The 22,093-nt window shown below is 61.3% G+C and overlaps 1 protein-coding gene across 8 annotated transcripts in view; it reads left to right on the plus strand.

The window, feature by feature from the left end:
• Positions 1 to 21,432, plus strand: part of PPP1R12B (protein phosphatase 1 regulatory subunit 12B) — a 159,935-nt gene extending 138,503 nt beyond the window's left edge. For 3 of the 8 annotated variants that reach the window (XM_081487333.1, XM_081487335.1, XM_081487336.1), the window contains 5 exons: positions 4,831 to 4,960; positions 5,590 to 5,694; positions 9,484 to 9,534; positions 10,112 to 10,162; positions 17,071 to 21,432. In XM_081487333.1, the coding sequence (XP_081343459.1) occupies positions 4,831 to 4,960; positions 5,590 to 5,694; positions 9,484 to 9,534; positions 10,112 to 10,162; positions 17,071 to 17,157 (424 nt within the window). In that variant the 3' untranslated portion in view covers positions 17,158 to 21,432. Of the gene's footprint in view, positions 1 to 1,943; positions 1,961 to 4,830; positions 4,961 to 5,589; positions 5,695 to 9,483; positions 9,535 to 10,111; positions 10,163 to 14,327; positions 14,491 to 17,070 lie in introns of all 8 variants that reach the window. The other 5 variants (XM_081487330.1, XM_081487334.1, XM_081487331.1 and 2 more) reach the window with 3 other exon arrangements.
• Positions 21,433 to 22,093: the final 661 nt, after the last annotated feature.

Raw genomic sequence — 22,093 nt, forward strand, 5'->3', positions numbered from 1 at the left:
CCCCGTCTCGTGGCCGACGGCGCTGGTCTTCAGGGCCAGCAGAGCAGCGAGGTCTCTAACCAGGAGTCCTTCCTGAGACGTCCTGACTCGAGCACAGGCCGCCAGACGTCTGTCCTCACCTGCGGGTCTGGCTTCTCCCCGGGGACCCTGGGCGTCCTTCCCCGCCCCTTGTGATGTCCTTGACCAGCTCGCAGGCAAGCCTGCGCCCGCTCTCCCAGCCTGCTCCAAGCGCTCCCCGCGGGGACGGGCCCACGCTTCCGAATGAGGTGCAGCATCCGGGTGACAGGGAGCTGGGCTTAGTGAGTGACAGCTCCTTTTATCAAGAAACCCAGACTTCTTTGTCCCTAAATGTAGCTGGTGTTTTTCCATTAGACGCCAGATTATCTAGGGCATTAAGAAGCCAAGCACAACAGTAGTTTCTGGAATACGATCTCAGCACCAGCACCATGCTGTCCCAGGCCGGGGCTGAGTGCTGAGCCCGCACCCTTCCAGGCCCGCCTGCCCTCCAGGCTCTCAGAAGCCTCCTCAGGCTTATTTCTGCTGCAAGGAGAGCGCCGTCTCTAGAAACCCCAGGCGTTCTCTGAAGTGCCTGTGTAGCCGAGCTGCCTCGCCTGTACCCAGATTGTGTTTTCTGAGACTCACGCGTGTGGAGGAGCGGCGTGTCTCCCACCGGCCTCCCGGGCGGCCCCTTAGAGCTGTGGGCTGTCCTGAGTGTCAGGGCTGGCCCACCATCTGTGTCTCGTGTAGCTTCCTCTGCGGAGGCCATGCCACGTCCCCACGTGCGATCTGCCCCATCCAAGGGCCGCATGGGCATGACGGCGGGAACCCACCCGAGTGGGGAGGTCACTGCCCCTTCTCTGCCAGGAGCGAGTCCTGGACGTGACTCGTGTGCTCTGAGAGGTGAACTGGCTGAGACAGACCTGGTGAATGCTGAATTTCCTGTCTCGGTGAAGAGAAAAACTCTGTCTTCACCAGAGACAGTCTGCACCGCAAAATTTAAAGCTGGAGACGTGGCTCAAGTCTCACTCGAGAAGTCACACACGTACAGAGAGGACATCAGGAACCCCCGAGGCTGTCTGTCCTGCAGTTGTCTTCTTCGGATGCCCTGCCCAGGGGAGAGAAGGGACGGTTTGCTGGCAGAGGCTCTCACCTGTGGGGGTGGAGCTCAGAGAAGCCGGGAGCAAGCGAGTGGTCGGGTGTGGGAGTACAACTCCTCAGAAAACAAAAATAGATATGTCACATCAATGGAGGATTGCTTGGTTTTTTGCCTGAGTTCTTTTATTAAAAAAGTGGAGATAGAGGGTAAAGTTCATCTGTGATCAAAAATAAATGTGAAGCAGACATACTGTTACACTGGTGTTTGCAGTGACCGTAAGCAGCTGAGCTCCCAGTTGAAACCTGTGAGCTGCTTTCCTCTGAGGTCTCGGCGCTTTCTCACGCTCTGTTCCTCCCACTGTCCTGGGGACAAGGGGGCCTCTGCCTGCCCCCCTCTCCCTTCATGAGGGGCCTGGGGGAGCAGGGATGGTCCTGGGCCTTCACGGAGTAGATGATGGCATCCCCGAGAGCAGGGCTGGGTGTGAACGGAAGGAGATGGGTAGACGGGATGCTGAGATGCAGAGAGGCAGCCTGTCACAGGCGCGCGTGGTCCTGGGACGCAGGGCCGTTTGTTGGGGGCTGGTGGTCATGTCACAGGTTACTGAACCCCAGCTTAACGTGACGCGCTGCCCCCCCCCCGCCCCAGCCGCAAGTCTTGGAGTCCTGGACATGTGGACACGGGGGTGGGGGTGCTTTGCTGAGCAGCCTTTCCTTAACCTGCGAAGCTGTACCCCGTCTCCAGCTGTGAAACTGAGGTGTCTGGTTTGGCAAGTACACTTGTAAATGGAAATGATAAACATCATCAGCCCCTGGCTAACACTGATTTCTTGTTTGTCTCCTTTCTGCAGCATGAACGGCTCTCTAGGTAAGGCCTCCCCCGCGTCACACTCGTGAGTAAATGCGCGTGTGCTTGCACGTGCCACTGCCTGCCTCAGCGTTCCTGTGTCCTCCCTTCTCCTTTCCTCGCCCCCCCCGCACAACCCCTCCATCCACGTCACGCTGCGTCCTGCCTCCACCTCGGTTCCCCGGGCTCGGGGGGCGTGAGTGTCCCTAGAGACAGATGGCTGGATAGACAGTCTCAGCGGGAAGCAGCCGGGCCATGAGGGAGGTGCTGATGGGCGCTCAGGGCAGAGGAGTGGCCAGCCGGACCCGTGGTTCTGGGTCAGGGGCCCCAGCCCACTCCCTGTACCCAGATGGGCCCAGGGGAAGTTTGTCCAGTGAGCTACAGCCCTGAAAACTTGAAGAAGCATGTCAGAGCTCGGGGAGGGGACCTCTGTAACGTTTGCCGAGTACCTAAGGGCATAGACTTGGTCTTCCTGAAGAATGAAGTGAAAGAATGGAGACCGTCGGTCCCCGAGTCTGATCCCTCTGGTGAAGAACCTGAGGACGGGAGGCGGGGGCGTGGTTAGGGGCGGGGCGTGGTTAGGGGGCGGGGCGTGGTTGTGGGAGGCGTGGGTCGTGGTTAGGGAGGCGGGGCGTGGTTACGGGGCGGGGGCGTGGTTGCGGGAGGTGTGGGGGTGTGATTACGGGAGGCGGGGCGTGGTTACGGGAGGCATGGGGCGTGGTTACGGGAGGGGCGTGGTTGCGGGAGGTGTGGGGGTGTGATTACGGGAGGCGGGGCGTGGTTAGGGGGAGGGGCGTGGTTAGGGAGGCGCGGGGCGGGGCCGACTCGTGACGGAGCCGTTGCTTCCCTGTCGGTAGACCCTGAAATTTACACACTGGCGCGCGTTCTTCCTCGCGTGTCCTCTCTCAGAACCAGCTGAGGGTGAATCTAATTTACATCTAACCCAGAAGAAAATTAATTTTGCAGATTAGTGGAGAGAAGCGCTTCACTCCAGTTAATTTCTTGTGAACTCTGTGACATTATAATGCCATTTATGAAAACAAATTTCCCTGCCAACGTCAAAATATGCTATAAAACTGTAGTGATTAGAACAGTGAGGTGCTCAAAATTGATGGAACCAGCCGACAGCCCCTAGAAGTCACACATGACTTTCTAGCTTCGTGGGGGAAGAATCCATCTAATTACATAAAATTCAAATCTCTGCTAGTAAAGAGACAAAAATAAAGTGGGGGAAACATTTCTTGAAGCTTACATTAGTTATAAGGCTTCCCTGGTAACTCAGCTTGTAAAGAATCCACCTGCAGTGCAGGAAACCTTGGTTTGATTCCTGGGTTGGGAAGATCTGCTGGAGAAGGGGTAGGCTCACCCACGGTAGTATTCTGGCCTGGAGAATTCCACGGACTGTATAGTCCATGGGGTTGCAAAGAGTTGGACGCGACTGAGCGACTTTCACGTCAGTTTTAAAAGTCCTACTGTATGTACGATGCTCAGTATATTTACTTCTTGACTGAACAGTTCCACTGCTAAAATTATATGCTAAGAAAGGACCTGAACAAATAGACAAAGATTTATAGACAGGTCAGTGTGTGCCTTGGAGAAGGAAATGGCCTCCCACCCACTCCAGTATTCCTGCTTGTAGACTCTCATGGATAGAGGAGCCTGGTGTGCTACAGTCCTTGGGGTCGCAAAATCAGGCACAACCTAAGTGCCTTAGCATGGACGGTGTGGGCCTTTCAATAGAAGATTAAACGCTCACGCAGCCATACAGAGGAAGTTTCCACAACCATCTATTGTTTAATGAGCCAAACCTGTCTTTACTTACGTGGTGGGGTGCCCGCAGTCGTTGTGAGCAGGTGTAGGGGAGTGGAGGAGAAGGCAGACACAGAAAGTATTCTCCGAATTTGTTTACAGAAGTGTCGGTTTTGACTTCCATGTCTAACATCCTGCAGGAACATGGACCAAACTGTTAACAGAGATTGTCATGGAGCAGGGCTTGGGGTGACTTTTCACTTTCTGTTTAGACACTTTGATACCCGTGCTTAAGTTGTTCAGCACCCACGTACTGCTTTTGTAATCAAGAAAGTCAGTGAAGGGATTTCTGCTTACAAAAGGTAATTTTTTAAGCGTAAGAAGAAAAAGAATGTTGTTGGAGGACTTAGCATCCCTGTGAGGACAGGGTGGCCCTTGGTGCCTCACCCAGCTCCGCCTCTTCTGGTGCCTGGATCCCACCCCACCCCTGAGCGGTGCCCATGGACAGGGCCACAGGCAGATGCTCCAGAACCGGGCCTTCATGCATCCTGGTTCAGGGTCGAGCCCTGCAGGACCAGTCCGTATGTGGCCTTCTGTGGGCTGCATTTTAGCTTGGAAACAGCAAAGCCCCAGAAAAATAGAAACATTGTTAGGGATCCACTCAGTCCGTGATCCACTCTTGGAGCAGCCAGTTCTGGAACGAAGCCGCCGTCCGCCCCGAGAGTTCAGCCCCTCCACACTGTGAAGTCCCGTCCCGGGCACGGCTGCCCCTGTGTGGCACCCAGAGGAGAGGGTGGACGGCGAGCTCGCCTGCCCTCCTCACCCACCCCAGCCTGGAGCTCCAGGCCCACGTGTTTCTGACGTCGTTGGAATTGTTTTGTAAGAGCCTCTGAGATCCAGGAAACTTGCCTTTAAAAGCACTCTCTCGAGGGAAGGTATTCACCCTGAAGCTAGTGTGAAAAGCTCTGAGATTTCAGCCGGCACAAGCATCCAAACCGCCGACTCCCAGCCCACTGCGTGCTGGGCGCGGGCGGGCCCCACGGTGCTCAGCGCCTCTTGGGAAAGCGTCCGCTGCCCTTAGCGTCGCCCCCTGCCTCTTGCTGTTCTCGGAACCGGCTTCCTCTTCCCTGTGTCTCCCGCAGGCTGGAATCTGGAGGCAGCGACGCGTCCACCGAGCGGGCCTCAGCCAGAGCCCGCCGGGAGGCCCGCGAGGCCCGCCTGGCCACCCTGAGCAGCCACGCGGAGGACGGCGGCGGCCGGGACTACAGGAAGGTGGGCTCTGACCCCGGCCTGGCCTGCTCGGAACAGCCCCGCAGGGCGCCTCGGTCTCCCCCTCTCTGCCGGCTGCTGTTTCTAGTGCAGTAACAATGTCCCTGAATCAGGTGCTTGGAGGTGCGAGAAGGAGCGAGGGCTGAGAGTTGTGTAAGGGAGAGCAAAGCCGTCTGCTTTGTGAGCCCCGTGGGTGTCAGCCCCACGCTGCTCTGTCGTGGTCAATAACTCCTCTCATTTGAGGGTTTGTGGTATTTCACAGCTCGTTTCCCTCACTTCTTGCAGAAGAGAACCCAGCTCAAGGGGCCAGCTCGACACTCTTCCCGCACACCAGGTGCCAGGAAAAACTGGTCACCAGACGTTTGTCTTGTTAGGCAGGACTTGGCTAAAATGGACACACACACAAAGGAGGCTCCAACATCACACGTCTTCCACGTGGGAACCAGGTTCTTAAACCACGGACACACACAGTGTTGTGTCCACTCTGTCCCCGGCTGCTGGAGATTAATGTTACTGACGATAGGGGAGCATCATCTTTGTGTTCAGTACCGTGGACCTCACGGTTCCAGCAGCGGGAGACCTGTCCCCAGCTGCCCACTCAGTGGGGGCCTGACTCCTCTCTCCCTCCCCAGCTCTACGAGAGCGCCCTGACCGAAAACCAGAAGCTGAAGACAAAACTTCAGGAGGCCCAGCTTGAGCTGGCAGACGTGAAGTCCAAGCTTGAGAAGATGGCCCAGGTGAGGTGGGGAGAGGAGGACCAGACTTGGGTGCGGCAGCGAGGTGGTCAGGATGGCCCTCCCCAGAGATGAGAGGTGGGCTTCACCTGCCATGGGTCATTGCTGGGTCAGTGGGAAGCCGCCTGGAAGCCTGGGGGTGAGAGTTTTGAGTCTGCCAGGGAGGCCCAGGTGGAGACCAGAGCTGGCTGTCGGTTCTGCCCCAGGATGGGGTCCAAAAGCAGAGACGGAAATGCTGGACCTGACAGCAGTGAGCATGTGGGGGGGGACAGTGCCCTCCTAACCCCCTGGGCTAGCAGGGGTGCCAGCGCCCGGGGGGCCGTGGTGGGGGCATGCCCCGAGGGCTTTCTGGAGGGCTCCACAGTGCAAAGCAGCCTGTCCTGGGAGCTGCCCTTCATCCTCACCTTGGAAGGGCCCCGCCTGGTTGGCTTTTCAAAGTTGGCTTTCAACTTTGTCCTCAAGGGGCTGCCAGGCTGGCCACGCAGGCCAGAGGCTGGGGGCGTCCTGTGAGGAGCCCCGCCCCCCACTCCCTCCTCTGCAGAAGCTCCGACAGCGCCTCCTGTGACCTCTGGGGTCTTGGCTTCAAGGCACAGCGCTCCCACGAGCTGGGACGCTGATTGCGTGGAGGCTTTTGAAGATAAACTCAGCCTTTTCGTCCCTGGGGAAGTGTGTGGACTTTCTAGCCAACTGCTTTGCTGGGTGTGTCGGAACATGCTTTGTTTTGCCAAATACGAGTTACTGAAATTCAGAAGAAATGCTGGTGCTGCAAGCCAAGCCTCTGCTCTTTACCAAAAATGGACTGTTCGACGGACAGTGAGGGGGAGGCCCCACCAGCCCCGCACATCTGTGTGCAGACAGTCACCACATGCACACACAGCGCGTTCGCGAGGAGGCCCACCCGATCTTGGAGGGCTTAGGGTTAGACCAAGTCAAACGGAACGAGTTCTTCGCCTGAGTGAGCTAGGTAAGCTCTCCCGGTGCAGCTGAAGTAGCCGTGAAATGGCTCCCGCGGCCCGGCTCAGGCAGGAGGACCAGGGTGCAGACCGGCAGCTGCCCTGCCCCTTCTTTCCTCCTGCCTCTCCACGGAGGGAGCGGCCGACGGCTGTGCGCTTCAGAGACGCCGGTGAGAGCCTCGGAAGGGAGCCTGAAATCCCGGGTCTCTGCCGGTTCTGGCCAGTCCTTCACTGTTTGAGAAAAGAAGCCTCCTCAAGAACGCCAGCATGACTGCTGTATTTATTCAGTGTTTCTGTGCCTGCCACTCAGCATAAGCAGTCACTTTGTCATCATCAACAGTCTGTTGGTCGTAAGAAATTCTGCCTGGTTCTGAAGTGCTGAGAGCAGAAGGGGCCTGAGGGTGTCGCCACGCTCCATTGAGTCGTCCAGCCTTAAAAGCCACTCTGCTTTTTAGCTGTGGTGGCAGAATCTTTTTAGCCCCTCTCCAAATTATGTATTAAAAGTCGGGGCTTCCCTGGGGGCCCAGAGGCAAAGAATCTGCGTACCAGTGCAGGGGACACGGGTTCGATCCCTGGCCCTCAGAGGTCCCGCATGCTGGGCAGCTAAGCCCGTGCTCCACAACCTGCAGCCCGAGCCACAAGCCTAGAGCCCGCGCTCCCCAACGAGGGAAGCCACCGCAGTGAGGGACCCGCACCCCACTCCCGCTGCAACTGGAGAAAAGCCCGCACAGCAACGAGGACCCAGCACGGCCAGAATAAAGAAAGGGGAAAGGGAGAGGTGATCCACAGTAGAGTTCTCATCTCTATTCAAACAAAATCTTACCCAGCGTTGAGCCCAGTGTATAAAACAGGAAGGTCCTGTTCACAAGAGGCAGGTCTATGGATGGACTGCAACCGGAGAGACTCCAGCCCACCCACCGTGGAAACCATCCCAGAACAGGGAGCTGAGCAGGAAGGGCTTTTACAGGAGAAAGGCGCTCCATCTCCTCTGGCCTGGGAGTCACAGAGGGAGAGGGGTGGTGCGGGGCGAGACGGGCAGCCTTGAAGTGTGTGTGTGTCTGTTGTGGGGGTGCTGTGTGTATTTGATGAACGTGTGTATGCGTATTTGGGTGTGCATGTGATGAATGTGTATTGTGTGGGAGTATGTGGTGAATGTGTGTGTATGTGATGTGTGGGTGTTGTGTGGTGTGTTGTGTGGTGTTGTGGGTGTGTGTGGTGAATGTGTGTATATTTAGTGTGTGTTGTGTGTGTGGTGAATGTAGTGTGTGTGCATGGACTGGGGATGTGTGGGAGTGTGTTGTATGTGTGAATGTGTGTGTGTGTACAGGTAGTGTGTTTGTTTCTTTGTTGTGTATATACGTCATGTGTCTGGTGTGTGTGTATGTGGTGAATGTGTATATATGTAGTGTATGTTTTGTGGGTGTGTGGTGGATGTGTGTTCTGTGCCTGTGTGTGTGTGTGTAGTGCGTGGTATGTGGTATATGTTGTGTGTGCATACATGTAGTGGGTAGTGTGTGTTGTGTGTGGTAAATGTGTGGGTGTGTGGTCTGTGTGTACGTGTAGTGTATGTTGTGTGGAGGTGTTGTGTGTATACATATATTACGTAGTGTGTGTATATGTGTAGTGTGCGTATAGTGTGTGTTGTATGTGATGAATGTGTGTGTATACACGTATTGTGTATTGTGTGAGGGGGTGTTTGTGTGTAGTATGTAGTGTGTGTGGTGAAACTGTACATGTGGGGGTGTGTTATGTGGATGTGTTGTGTGTGTACATATAGTGTGTGTTGTATGTGGGATGTGTTGTATGTGTATACATGTAGGTATGTAGTGTGTGTGGATGTATATGTCTGTTGTGTGTTTACATGTAATGCATGTGTGGTGAATGTACACGTGTGTATTATGAGGGGTATGGGTAATACGTATGTAGTGTGTGGCGAATGTGTCTGTGTGTATGTATACGTGTATGTGTACATGTGGGTGTGTGTTATGTGTGTGTGTGTTGTGTGTGTGTGTGTATTGTGTGTGTGGTATGTGTGTACATGTACTATGCATGTAGTGTGTGTGGTGGATGTGTGTTGTGTGTACATGTAGTCTTGCGGGTGTGTGTATACACATGTATATGTGTGGTGGGTGTATGTGTGTACGTGTGTGTGGTGGGGAGTGTTGTGCATGTTGTGTGGGTGTGTTGTGTGTGTGTACATGTGCACGTGGTGTGGGCGTGTGTTGCATTTGTGTGCGTGTAGTGTGCGTGTGTACACGTGTATGTGATGTGGGTGTGTGTGGTGTGTGTTGTGTATGCATGTATAGTGTGTGTGTGTACATATAGTGTGCATGTGGTGTGGGTGTGTGGTGTGTATGCATGTAGTGTGTGTGTGTACATGTGTATGTGGTGTGGGTGTGTGTTGCATGTGTATGCATGTAATGTGTCTGTTGTGTTTGGTGTATGTGGTGTGGGTGTGTGTTGTATATGCATATAGTGTGTGTTGTGTGTGTATACATATAGTGTGCATGTGGTGTGGGTGTGTGTTGTGTATGCATGCAGTATGTGTGTGTACATGTGCACGTGGTGTGGGTGTGTGGTGACTGTGCAGTAGTGTCCCTGACCCCCCCCCCCCAGCCGTGTCACGTTTCAGGGGGGCCCCCCGCCCCCGCCCTGGGGACTCCGTGGAGTGGGAGGGGCGGCGATGTACGTCTCAGTGGTGTCAGGACCGTGTGCAGGGCCTGCTGTGTGACCGCTGCAGCCCCGCCACCCCGAGGGTGGCCGGTGGGCGCTGGACGAGACGGGCCCTCTGCCCTGAGCCCTCCGGTAACAGCTGTGCTCCTTCTGTTTGCGCCGACAGAAGCAGGACAAGACCACTGACCGGGCGTCGGCGCTGGAGACGGAGAAGCGGGTGCGTCTTCTGCGCGGCCCTCCCAGCGGGTGCCGTTCTCTCTGCCTCCGCCTGGCAGTTTGGTGGCTGGTCCCGAGGCAGCCTCTGAGCTCGGGGCAGGGGTCCGGGGGGCCGTTGGCATCGCCGGGGCAGCTGGCGCTGTGCGGGCTCACCTGCCCGCAGGGTGCTTGCCGCAGCACCCGGGCCCTCCCGCCTTGCTGAACAGAAGGGGAGCTTTCGGCAGCGCCCTGGGTTGAGGTCAAGGACTCGGAACGTGAGCGGACAGCCTGCTCACTCCGACCGAGGGGAGGGGCTTCTCAGTCAGCTGCTGACCCCTCCCGAGCACGCTCGGATCCTTCTGGGGGTCAACATTCTCGGGTTGGGAGAATTCAGGTGTACTGATGAACCCCAGCGTCGCCTTGACCTGGGGTATAAAAGACGTTCCCATCTCTCCTGTTACCGTGTTTAATTTGGAAAGCAGCTCAGTTTTACATTTGATTCCCACGACACGGGGTTCTGGCTAAGCGGGGCCGGGGGGACGGCTTCTTGACTGCCATCCGAGTCCGTCGGTGGCTCAGCGTCTTGCTCTGTTGAACAGGAGAGGCGGGCCCTGGAGCGGAAGATGTCGGAGATGGAAGAGGAGATGAAGGTATGGAGAGGCGTGCCTGCGGGGGCTCGTGAGGGGTGTGCACAGTGTGGGTGAGGGAAGCCTGTGCTCGGCCCTCAGCCCCTCGGAATGGACGTGGCCTTTGGGCCGAGGGGACATCTAACTGGCTGGGGCAAACCTGAGCTGAACCTGGAGGGCTTCCTCTGAGGGCTTCACCCAAGGGGCCGGATGAGAGGACAGAGCCGGGCTTCCAGCTCCAGCCCTGACGACGGGGTGCAGGTGGGGCCACTCTGAGGCCCTCCGCCTGGAACGTTCGGCGGGTCTGGGGACCTGCAGCGACCTTCCCCGCCATCAGCCCTCAGGCCCTGGGAGTTGCACTCACAGGTACAGGATGGGGAGGGCGGAGGGCAGGGCGGCATCAGACCTGGGCGTCGGGGCGACAGTGAGGGGGCTGCACACGTGTGCGAAACACTCAGGCTTCCTCCTCGGGAGCCAGAGGCACCAGGCTGTGAGCTGAGCCCTTTGTGGGAGACCGTTCCTTGTTCCTGTGGCCTAAAAAGGTTGGTTATTTACTGAAAAAAGTTGCCCAGGGCCTGACAAGGTCAAAACTGACCTGAGGTCTGGTGCCTGGAGTCCTGTGGGTCTGAGCGGCTTCAGCACACGGGAGGCGCCGCACCCCATGCACGCGGCAGGCTCAGCGTCCCAGGGTGGACGGGCCACGCTGCTGGGCGGTTTCGGGCAGGGCCGCCTCTCCTGAGGGCGTGGGGCCCGCGCTTCCCGGCTGCTGGCTTCTCTGGACGCACCGCCTGCCGCTCAGAGCGTGTCCCCCACGGGCAGCACGTCTGTGCACGGTCTGCTGAGTGGGCCTTGGTTGCTCGGGGGCTGCTCCGTTTTTGCCGCTCTTGAGTTACACTGTCTGGGGCTGCTGTCAGGGTGCTCATTAGGAAACGGGCCAGCGCTGAGGAGGAGCGTGGACATGGGCCGAGCTGGGACCCTGTAAACAGGGCCCTCAGGAGCCTGGGCCACATGCACTCCAGGCTGCCATCTCGTCCGCTTGGCCTGCGTTCGGAGGGGAGCCACCAGCCCCGCTCCCGCCTGTGTGGGAGCCCTCAGGCCGCAGCTGAGGCAGGGGCTCTGTCTCCCCCCCTCGGCCTGCGGTTCCCTCAGCGGCGTCACAAGGCCTCCTCCTCTCTGGATCGAGGTCGGGCATGCGGGGCGGCGCTCCACGAGGCCCTGCCGCGCCCCGGGCAGTAGGTGTGCTGATCAGAAACTGGGTTTCACGAGCGGCCACCCTGTTCTCCACTGCCAGTCGCAGACCCTGGTCACGCCTGCACCCAGGGGACCCTGTTGCATTTATACAGAAGCTCAGGCGCTGCAGGCGTGGTCGCGGGGAGCAGGGGTGACCTCCAGGGAGCCCCGGGAATCAGGAGGGGCTCAAGGGCAGATGGGACTTGGGCCAGTTTCCTGACTCGGGACCCTGAGGTGGGCTGGCCCGCGGGTGTGGGGCTGTGCGGTTGTGAAGTGGCCAAGCCTTTCTGGCCTTCACTTGGAAAGGTAGGTGTTTCTGGGCTCCCCCAGGGAAACCGCACGCAGCTGGGCAGGAGGGGGCTGTGTGCTCGCCTGCGCCGGGCGTACAGGTTGGCGTGCCCGATGGGCCTGAGAGCTTGGCCAGGGCAGCCGCCGCCCCGCCTCAGCCTCCTCCCCTCCCTCCCCTCTTCCCTCCCTGCACCCCTCCCCCATCCCCGTCTCCTCACCCCTCCCCTCCCTTCCCCGCACCCCTCCCCCCTCTGTCTCCTCACCCCTCCCCTCCCTTCCCCGCACCCCTCCCCCCTCCATCTCCTCACCCCTCCCCCGTCTCCTCCCCCTCCCCCCTCCCCGTCTCCTCACCCCTCCCCATCTCCTCACCCCTCCCCCATCTCCTCACCCCTCCCCCATCTCCTCACCCCCTCCCCTCCCTTCCCCGCACCCCCTCCCCCCTCCATCTCCTCACCCCTCCCCCGTCTCCTCACCCCTCCCCTGTCTCCTCACCCCCTCACCCCTCCCCTCCCTTCCCTGCACGCCCTCCCCCTCCGTGTCTCCTCCCCCTTCCCCCATCTCCTCACGCCTCACCCCTCCCCGTCTCCTCACCCTTCCCCTGTCTCCTCACCCTTCCCCCCTCTCCTCACCCTTCCCCCATCTCCTCACCCCTCACCCCTCCCCCATCTCCTCACCCCTCACCCCTCCCCGTCTCCTCACCCTTCCCCCCATCTCCTCACCCCTCACCCCTCCCCCATCTCCTCACCCCTCACCCCTCCCCGTCTCCTCACCCTTCCCCCATCTCCTCACCCCTCACCCATCTCCTCACCCCTCACCCCTCCCCCGTTTCCCCACCCCTCCCTGTCTCCTCACCCCTCCCCGTCTCCTCACCCTTCCCCCCATCTCACCCCTCCCCCATCTCCTCACCCCTCACCCCTCCCCCGTCTCCTCACCCCTCCCCGTCTCCTCACCCCTCCTCGTCTCCTAACCCTTCCCCCGTCTCCTCACCCTTCCCCCCATCTCCTCACCCCTCACCCCTCCCCGTCTCCTCACCCTTCCCCCGTCTCCTCACCCCTCCCCCATCTCCTCACCCCTCACCCCTCCCCTGTCTCCTCACCCCTCCCCGTCTCCTCACCCTTCCCCTGTCTCCTCACCCTTCCCCCCATCTCCTCACCCCTCCCCCATCTCCTCACCCCTCACCCCTCCCCATCTCCTCACCCTTCCCCCCATCTCCTCACCCCTCGCCTCTCCCCCGTCTCCTCACCCCTCCCCTCCCCTCTTCCCTCCTCCCTCCTCCCTTCCCCTCTCCTCCCCCAGGCGCTGGCATGGGAGGCCCTGCAGCCCATCCCTGTGGACACTGCTCTTGGAGTTTTGTTTTCCTGCTCTGGAAGTGTCCCTGGCTGACCCTGGCCCCCTGCTCTGCTGCTCCCTGCCATGCCTGTTCTCAGCCCTGCCCTCACGGACCTCCCTGCCCCCACAGCCACATTCTTCCCCTTGATCCGCCTGTGCTCACAGGTTCTGAGAGTCGTTCTCCTAGTGGAACACCACTCTAGGAAGCAAGAACCACCTCATGGAGGGACCATGATTGCTGAAAGCGCGGGTCCTGTCAGCCCCAGGGAAGGGGCAGCGCTGTGGACTGTCCATGGGTCCTTGCACCTGGCCCCAGGCGCTGCACCGTGACCCCTCTCACCCCGTCGCTGAGAGGACCCCCTGACTGGCCCTTCTGGGCTCCTGGGAACCGTGGGCCACCCTCCCGCTTCCCCGGCGGCGAGTCTCCGTCTGTGGGCCGAGAGCCAGCCGTCTGTCTGCGTGTCTCCTTTTCACTGTTTCCCCTTCGTGCTGCCTCTTGTTTTCTTCTTTCTCCCCTGAAAAGCCAGCCTCTCACACCTTCCCCATCTGTCCTTCCCCTCTACGTGGGCAGAAAAGACCCTCCTCTGCTGCCTGGCGACCTGTCTGTAGTCACGTAACCCCCAGGTCGTCGTCTCCATCTGTGGAGTCCATTCTCGCAGCGAGACCGTTTTCTCCCTCCCAGAGCTGGCGGTCTCAGGTCCAGTCTCAGAGGCCCAGTGGGAAGGACTGGTCCGGGCAGGATCCTGTTTACCGCTGGCTGTAGTCCTTTCCGGGACGGCCATGGGCGCGCTCCCGTCCCGTCCGCCGCACTGTCCCGGGTGACCGCTGGACGGGCCTGGCGTCGATCACTCGTCCGCTTTCTGAGATGAGGCCCCAGCCTCAGGCACAGCCGTGGCCCTGGGAGGGGCCTGTCTGTGGCCGTGCTCCCAGCCTCCTGGGAGTGACCCGGGGCAGGGGGCAGGTCTCCACCCGGGCTTCCGGGCAGCAGAGGAGGCCTTGCTGGGGCCAGCGTGTCCAGGGAAGGTCGGGGCCTGCTGAAGGTGTGGCTCCCACAGGCCTCACTCCATTTAAAATGAAACATAAGTGAGGTAATGAGGACCCAGAGAGCAAAGAAATGGGAGTCAGGAGCCAAGTTCCGGGGAGGACGTGAGGAGGGCAGAGCGGGGCAGCCCGGACCCCCGGCCCTCAGCCCCACCGGCCCACCCACCGCCTTCCGCCTCTCCTTTCCTTCCTTGCGTGCAGACTAAAAGCAGAAACACAAAGTCATGTGACTTCTTTGTCCCACTTTTCTCTTCTCTGGCCTGTCCTGTCTGTCCGTCCGTCTGTGTCTGACTGTCTGCAGAACCTCCACCAGCTAAAACAGATTCAGACCTTGAAGCGCATGAACGAGCAGCTGCAGGCTGAGAACAGGGCTCTGACCCGGGTTGTGGCCAGACTCTCGGAGGCCGTCGAGGGCTCGGACCCCCAGGGGCTCTAGCCCCGCCCCTCCCCCCCCTCCGCTCCAGGCACGTTCCCTGTGTTGTCGCCCCGGGCTCTGCACTCGTCCCCAGAGCCTAAGCCTGTGGGGTCTGGGAAGGTTGGTGGTCTGCAGGCACAGGGCAGGGGCCTGGCCTGGGCCCTGTTGAGACTCTTCCCTCAGGGCAGCCATGCAGGTTCGTGCAGGCCCTGGTCTGTGTGTGAGCACCACACACAGGCAGTTTCTAGGGGTTTCTAGGGGGAGGTCGGGCTCTCGGTCAGCTGTGACCCCAGTGCAGCCTGTTCCCTGGAGCAGTCAGGTTGGGCCTGGGGTGACTGTGACCAAGGGGCTGCGGGCTCCAGACACCCGGGGGCTGGTCCCCACGTGCTGGTCAGCCTCCGAGTCTGAGGTCCGGGGTGTCTAGAGCTCCCCGCCTGTTCTATGTGCAGCTGGGCAAGAACCAGGCCCCGGGCCCTGCCCAGAGCGAGCGCTGGGTAGGGGCTCTGAGCCTGCTCCTCTCCACCCACCTCCCACACTGGGTCTTGCGTTCTTCTCCCGTCTTGGGGGCAGTGCCCTCCTGCCTGTCACAGGTCTGAGTCTGGGGCAGTCCCTCCCACAGCCAGGCCCCCCCTGACGGGGCCACAGGCGGGTGGCTGTGAGCCGTCACCGGAGGACCCGGAAACGCGTCCGCTGGACTCGGAGCCTCTCCCTCAGACCGGCTCACCGTAGGCGCGTGTCCCACCAAGGTGGTCTGCGGGGTCCTCACTGCTGTGCAGTTTCACTCTCTGAAACGAGTTTTTTAATTTCAGCAACAATCTAATCAGTCCTGACCGAGGCCTGATCTTCTTTCTGCCTGACTGCTGTGCCTTTGGGTCAGTAGCTGGCAGCTAGCACCTGCCGGGTCTGAACCCCCTCCCCCCATTCCTGTCGGGCATGCTGGGGCCCCCCGCCAGCCGAGCAGCCCCCAGCCTCCTGGGAAGGTGCGTGAGGGCCACGCTCCACTCAGGGAGATCCGCATTTGACTTGGGGTGAACTGGGGGCCCCAAAAGAGGGCCCAGTTTTCTCAGTCCCCCTCTGATGCAGAAGATCCCGGGCCTGGTTGGGGCCAGACCCACGCTGGCAGGGCTGGGGACCCAGAGCCGGTGGTCATCTGTGCAGGCCCGTGCCAAGCTCCGCTCTTACACGTTCTCATTCACTGAGAAACCAGTCGCTGTTCTTGTGGGAAGAACCGAGTCAGAGGAAGTGACTTGGCCGAGGTCACTGGGAGAGTGTGGGGCAGGCGGACCTCTGCCTCCTGAGCGCCAGCCTCTCCTGGTCCATTCGTGCCCCTCCTGACCTCTCCGACGGTCCCCGGGCTGTCAGCAGAAGCTCGGGCGGCTGAGACAGTGCCTTGGCCTAGTTTTCCCAAAGAATCGAGTCTTAACCTGAAAGTGAATCTCCCAAGACTTGAGGCCGTGTTTGTATGTGTTTTCAAAGGGGGCAGTTCAGACCTGACCGGAGAGCTGCCGGCGGTGACACGGCTGTCTCCACGTGGAGCTTCTTCCCGCCCAGAGCCCGCTGTGGGAACACAGCCCGGGCGTCTGCCGGCGGCCTGGGAGGGCATGTCAGAGGGCCTCTCCCAGCCTCTCGGCCTGAGTGTCCGCAGCATCAGTGTCAGCCTTCTCGTGAGGGGCTGTGTGTGGACAGTGATGTGGGCCCCTGTCCACGTCTGTGGACGTGAGATCGACTGTATCCCAGCCCTGGAGGTCGTCCTGACGCTCCAGACACCCTCTGTTCTCTGGGTCCCAGTGCTTCCTGTCTGCGGTCCACACCCGTCTGTCTGCGACTTAGCCTGCTTCATCTGTAAGGAGCTGAGGGAACAGTTCCATCCTTTGCAGGGATCTGACTGGCCCCTGAGTGTTACCAGCAGAGCCAGACCTGGAATTAGCCCCGGGAACATGGCCCAACGGGGGCTGTAGGCCTGAATGACTGAGCAGAGGACTTTGGCCCTGATCGGATGGGAGTAGAGATTTTGGTCGCCCTCGTGGTGAACACGTTCTCTCTCTCTCGGACCAGCGCCTGCAGCCCGCCTCACTCACCAGCCGCGTCCCTGCAGGGCCGTCAGGACGCTCAGACCCCACGCCTCCCGTGGGAGTGCCCGGCCTGGGCTTGGGGCCGCTACCCCCTTCATCTCACAGGTTGCGCAGTGGGGTGTGAGGGTCCAGGGCTGACGGAACAGCGTCCCTGCCTCCCACGGCAGTCCCGGCCCCGTGTTGGGGCTGATAAGGCCGCGTGTGCCGCGGCCCCGGGGGCCTCAGTGGTCCCGTCCCCGGGCTCCAGCAGCAGGACCCGTACGTTGTGCTGTGGGTGTGATCAGAGGTCCGAGCTGTGCCCCCCGCCTCCCCCATCGCCCTCCGAACATTCCTGTGTCCCCAGCAGTTGCACTGCGCCAGTTTCTCAGAGCAGAGAGCTCCCGGGGAGGGCACAGGAAACAGTCACTCGCTCAGGAGGGGGAGCGGGTGTCCCCGCCGCGGGGCGGAGGGGCTGCGGCCCAGGCAGTGCTGTGAGCAGGCGCTGGTCACCGTCAGAGCAGCCTGGCGTGGGCCTGAGGGGGCCACACCAGCCTCACGCCTCTTCCTCCGCCCTGCAGGTCCTGACGGAGCTGAAGTCCGACAACCAGAGGCTGAAAGACGAAAACGGTGCCCTCATCAGAGTCATCAGCAAGCTGTCCAAGTAGGCCAGGCCCGGGCTGCCAGGGAGGGCCCGCGGCTGCCGCTGCACCCCAAGCACCCCCTCCTGGCCCCCCCCCGGCTCAGACAGTTTCCACCAAGGCACCGCTGCGACCCTCGGCCGGCTGAGTGTCTGGAGGCGGCTCGGGATGGCCAGGCCCCCTCAGACCCCACCTCCCGCTGCCCGGCCGCTCATCCGTGTGGCGCTCCCCCATGGACCCCCCGTGAGCTCTGACGCCAGGACGCCGAGGTAACGGCGGCTCCGTGTGGGGCCCGTCGCCCTGCCTTTCGGGAGCTGACTTTTCTCTGAGTCCACACGGTGATGCCTGTGGTGCGGCTTTTCTACCGACCTCCTGGTGATGCCGGACTGTTGGAACGCCCGCCCGGGGCGCGGGTAGCCTGGCTCGTCCCCCATCTCTGCACTCTTGCCGTCCTTGGTCTCTGCCGCTGCGCGTGCCCAGGTGTAGACGCTGGACAGGCACCGAGCCCTGCTGTCCGTCCAGCTGGTCTCACCACTGGCCAGTCCCCGCGAAGCCAGGCCGGGCTCTCAACCCCCTGCTCCCCCCATCATAGCAGTTTCTTCACCAGAAAACCTGGGCCCTGAGCGCCCCACCTGCCTCAGTGCCCTTGACCTGATTTCCTGTCCGGAGAGAAGCAACAGCATCGTCAGGGCTTAGGAGGGGCGTGGGGCGGGCGGATGGACCTGCTGGCGGCGGGCGTGAGTGGTGTCACGTCCTCCTGACAAGGAGACGGGAGACGAGAGCCTCCAGGATGGGTGACTTGGGGACTGTGGTGTGCGTCTGGGCAGAGGCGCTCACGTGCTTAGGAGCAGAAGTGAGTCCAGGCTCCAGCAGGGGCAAGGCCCCCCGCCACAGCTGTGTCCAGGGACCCCACCTCGGGGTCAGGGAGCGTCAGGGGTTGTGCCTTGATCACTGCAAAGTTGAGAGACGCTGATAACCAGAAAGGTTCCGGGTGGGAGCGGAGGTCTTCCCGAGGCCCCCCTGGGACGCGCCAGCCCTGTTGTGCGTGGCTGGGGACCCCGCGGACCCGGCGGCTCCCTGGCCCCGAGCTCAGTCCCCACATGGCCTGCTCTCCCTGCTCGTCCCATCCTGGCCTCCTCCTCCAGACAGAAGCCTGGACGGGCCGCTCCCTCGGTCCAGCACAGAGTTCGGTCACGAGTCCTTGGTGATGCCTTGGTGTTAACACTGAAGCGTGTGCTTCCTGCCAGAGTTTCGTCTCTCGGCTGGTATGCGTGTGCAGGTCAGCTTTGGGGTTGCTGTTGACATTCGCTGTGTAGCTGTCAGCAGACGCCTACCTCTGCTTTCTCTTTCTTTCCAAGGAAACGACAGAGTTCCCCAGCTCCTCCGTGGCCCTCAGAAGCGCCCCGTGTTCCTTAACCCAGAGCTATGATCGATCAAAGTCCCAGTTCCAGACAGGAAGGCTGTCTCCTGGGACAAAAACCCTTTCTCAGGGCGTGCAGACCCTTCCCCATGCACAGGACCGGGGGTTCTGACGGTGGGGACAGGCAGGCCGGGGACAATGCCATGTCAGAGGAAGTTCCAGTCTCCCCTTTGTTCTGGGGGACCGCGCAGGGGGCCTTGACCCTGACCCCTGACCCGCGCACACGCACGGGGGCTGGCACGGCCCCGCCTCTTTCTCAGGAGAAGGAGGCTGAGTGGGAGGGGTCACCCCACCCTTCTCGCGTCAGGCAGAGCGGGCAGAGGGGCTGCAGAGGGGCTCCGGCTGTGCCTTCTGTGCCGCGGGCACCTCCGGCAGCCCTCGTGTGTCAGACAGGCCTCAGCTCCGGAGGCTGGGCGCTGTGGCGGGAGCCTGTGGTGCGGGCCGCTGTGGTCTCAGGCACTGTCTTACGTAGCTCACTCTAAAAGACTCTGAATCCGCTCCAGGTCGTAAGGTGGTGGCCAGGGGCTCCGCCCCGTCACCGCGGCGCCTGGATGGGAGGGTCCTCATTGTCCCCGGTTTGCGGTTTTCCAGGGAGGCTGCACATCTGGGCCTGATGACCAGGCCTCCGGCCGCTTAACCACCCCATCCCCAAGGCCGCTGCTCCTGGACGCGAGGACCAGGGCCCTCGTCTCCCCCTCCTCCCGCAGGGCATTAGCTTCCCCTGGGCCCCCGCCCCCCTGCCTCAGGGAGAGGTCTGGGCTGTCGGAGTGGCCCCTGCCCCTGCCTGAGTGTGTGAGCTGCCAGGGTGACCGAACAGCCCGTTTCCGCCTCCGGTTCAAAGCCCGGTACAGCCTCTCCCGCCCAGATGGACAGACAGACATCAGGATTTCAGCCAGGCTGCTGGTGCAGGGGGCCCAGCGGGTGGACGCTGCTGCGGGTGCGAGGCAGTGGAGACAGTACGGGAAGCCCCAGCCCGTGTGCCTCCAAGGGAAAGCCTCGAGACGGCACAGCCCAGCCAGCAAGGAGGGCCCAGCTCCACCCGGCGGGGGAGCCCCTGGCACCCTGCCTCTGGACGGGGCGGGTGTAGGCGGTCCTCCCGCTCAGGGCCCAGGGGTCAGTACCGAGCACTGTCCCCACGCTGAGCTTCAGGGCAGGTGCCAGCACCTGGGAGGTGAGTCCTCGGGCACGGAGAAGGCAGGGGCGCAGCAGGAGGAGGCGGCTGGAAGGATAGGGTCGGGCGTCAGGGCCCTGGGGCTGCACCTGCCCCGGGCAGCCATGCCGCCGTCTGTGAAGGGGCTGGACTGGGCTGGAGTCGGGTCTCTTCTAGACCCGAGAGTCTGATGTTTTTGATTCCTAAGGAGACCAGGTTATTTCTCACACTCAGATTTTGCTCATTTTAACTTCATAAATTCTTGTTTTCTTCTCCATTCAAACTGTGTGTGTGTTTAAGCAGGAAAGTGAACTCGGTGTGGAGGGCAGTGTCTGTCCCTCCTGGTGGCCGGGTGAGCCTCTGGACTAGCGGCCCTCAGGGGAGGGGGTGCGGCTCCTGGTGATCTTGAGCCGCGTTTCTCCCCAGCCGCCGCCCCATCTTAGTAGCTCTGCCTTAAGCAGGCAGAGGACCTTCCTGGATGGGAACCAGCCTCAGTCCTGTGGGGCCGTCAGGGCTGGACCAGGGCTGTCCCAGGCCGAGGTCCCTGCCCAGAGCAGAGCTGCAGGACGGAGCGTGCGGCCCCCTTCAAGGACTGCGTCTGTCGCCGGTGCTCCGACTCCCTGGGGCCTGGGAGCTGTCACTGTCGCAGCTCCTGGGGAGTGAGCAGGCTCTGGGGCGAGGAAAAGCCAGACAGAGGTGTTGCTGCCGCCCGGGAGGGCGGGCCGGACTGCAGGTTGGGGAGAAGACTGCAGACAGAAGCCACCGGGGTCTGGTGCCCTCTGGGGCGCTGCGCTCGGGGGTCACTCTTGCTTCCAGCCTGCGTGTAGCGTGTTCGCTGCTCAGAGACGTCGCTCGACGTCTCGAGCTCCTCTGCTCGCTGGCAGGCAGGGACTCCAGAGAGAGCTTGGCCCTGGGTGGCCCCTTAAGGTGGCCTCGGGATGCGCCCGTGTCCTTCCAGAATAGACGCGCCTTCCACCCTCCCGCGCCCTCATCTTCCTCACACTCAGGCTTTGCTTTTCTCACTCGGAGCCCGTGGTGCTCAGAGGAGGGGGGTTTTCCGCGAGTTGCCCCAACTTGGGTTGCAAAGCTCCCTGGCTGTGCACATGCCCTTGGGGGGAGGCCTGGCCTGTTGGGGGCCCGGGGCAGCCCTGCTCCCAGCGGGAGGCGCCGCGGTGGCCTCAGAGGCCCAACCAGGGTGCTGCCCCGCCCCTTCCCGCCACCCCACCTGCCGTCCTGGGAGGGGGGACAGGCCTCGAGCCAGGCCCCCTGGAGGCGGGCTGCGGGAGGGGGGGAGACTGCGTCCCCCGCAACCCGCCGCGAGAAGAGGCTCTGCCTCAGGCTGTTACTCCACGGCCCCTGTCGTCCCCCTCCGGCTCCTCTGCCGTGACCGGCTGGGTGGAGCGCATCTGTGAGCCTCCCCGGGGTCCCCACGCCCCCGCCCATCACCTCACCCCCCGACTCCCCTCCAAGACAGCACCTCCGTGTACACACTCCTGGGGGACGGCGTTCAGGGAGGAGCCGGATGCACTTCGTGAGCTGAATGTATTTTTATGCAACTTTGAGTGGCCTTTCAACCCTGAGGTGAATGGTTTTGTTTTACTGGTTGTTGTTATATAGTATTATTAAGTATTCTGTGTTTGGAAGTTTGGGAATAATAATATTCACGTCTGTATGATGCCTGTAAACACAACAGTATTTATAAATGAGTAAATTAAATTGTGTTTTAACTTTGTGATGGTCTCTGAGGTTTAGGAAACGGGGCTCATAGAACCTCACGTCTGGGCCAGCCTGTGGCATTTCTCCCACTCAGGCCCGACCCTGCTTGGTGTCCAAGCGCAGAAGTGGTCGGCATATTTAGGGTGGTGTGGCCGAGGGCCGGCCGCATGGCTGCCCGGCGGTGGCCCTGGTGCTCGCAGCCAGGCCCTGGCCTCTGCCCTCCGCGGCAGGGTCTCGGAACCATTGCTCGGGTCGGGGTAGCCAGAACCCCTCCAGAGCTCCAGACCATAACGGCAGTGGACGGCGTCACTGGAGACGGGGGCATTGAGCATGGCAGCTGCCCAGGCCTGGCCCTCCGTCCACCCCCTGCCCCCACCCACGTCCTGCGGAGGCCCTGGCACCACGCTGGGGGCTGGGGAGGGGGCATTGAGTGTGGCAGCTGCCCAGGCCTGGCCCTCCGTCCACCCCGTGCTCCCCCCTCCACGTCCTGCGGAGGCCCTGGCACCACGCTGGGGGCTGGGGAGGGGGCAGGCACCTGGCTGCTGTCCGGGGCCTGGAGCAGAGACCCAGGAGCAAGGGCTCCTCGCAGCCTGTGGTCGGTGGAGACGCGTCACCTAGAGACCCCGGGACCGCTGAGGCCCGGCTGCTCCCTCCTGAGATCCCCCTGGGCAGCCTGA

The sequence above is a fragment of the Giraffa tippelskirchi genome, chromosome 5 (genome assembly GCF_054371585.1).
Source record: "Giraffa tippelskirchi isolate mGirTip1 chromosome 5, T2T-mGirTip1v1.2.pri, whole genome shotgun sequence".
In the NCBI taxonomy this organism is placed as follows: domain Eukaryota; kingdom Metazoa; phylum Chordata; class Mammalia; order Artiodactyla; family Giraffidae; genus Giraffa; species Giraffa tippelskirchi.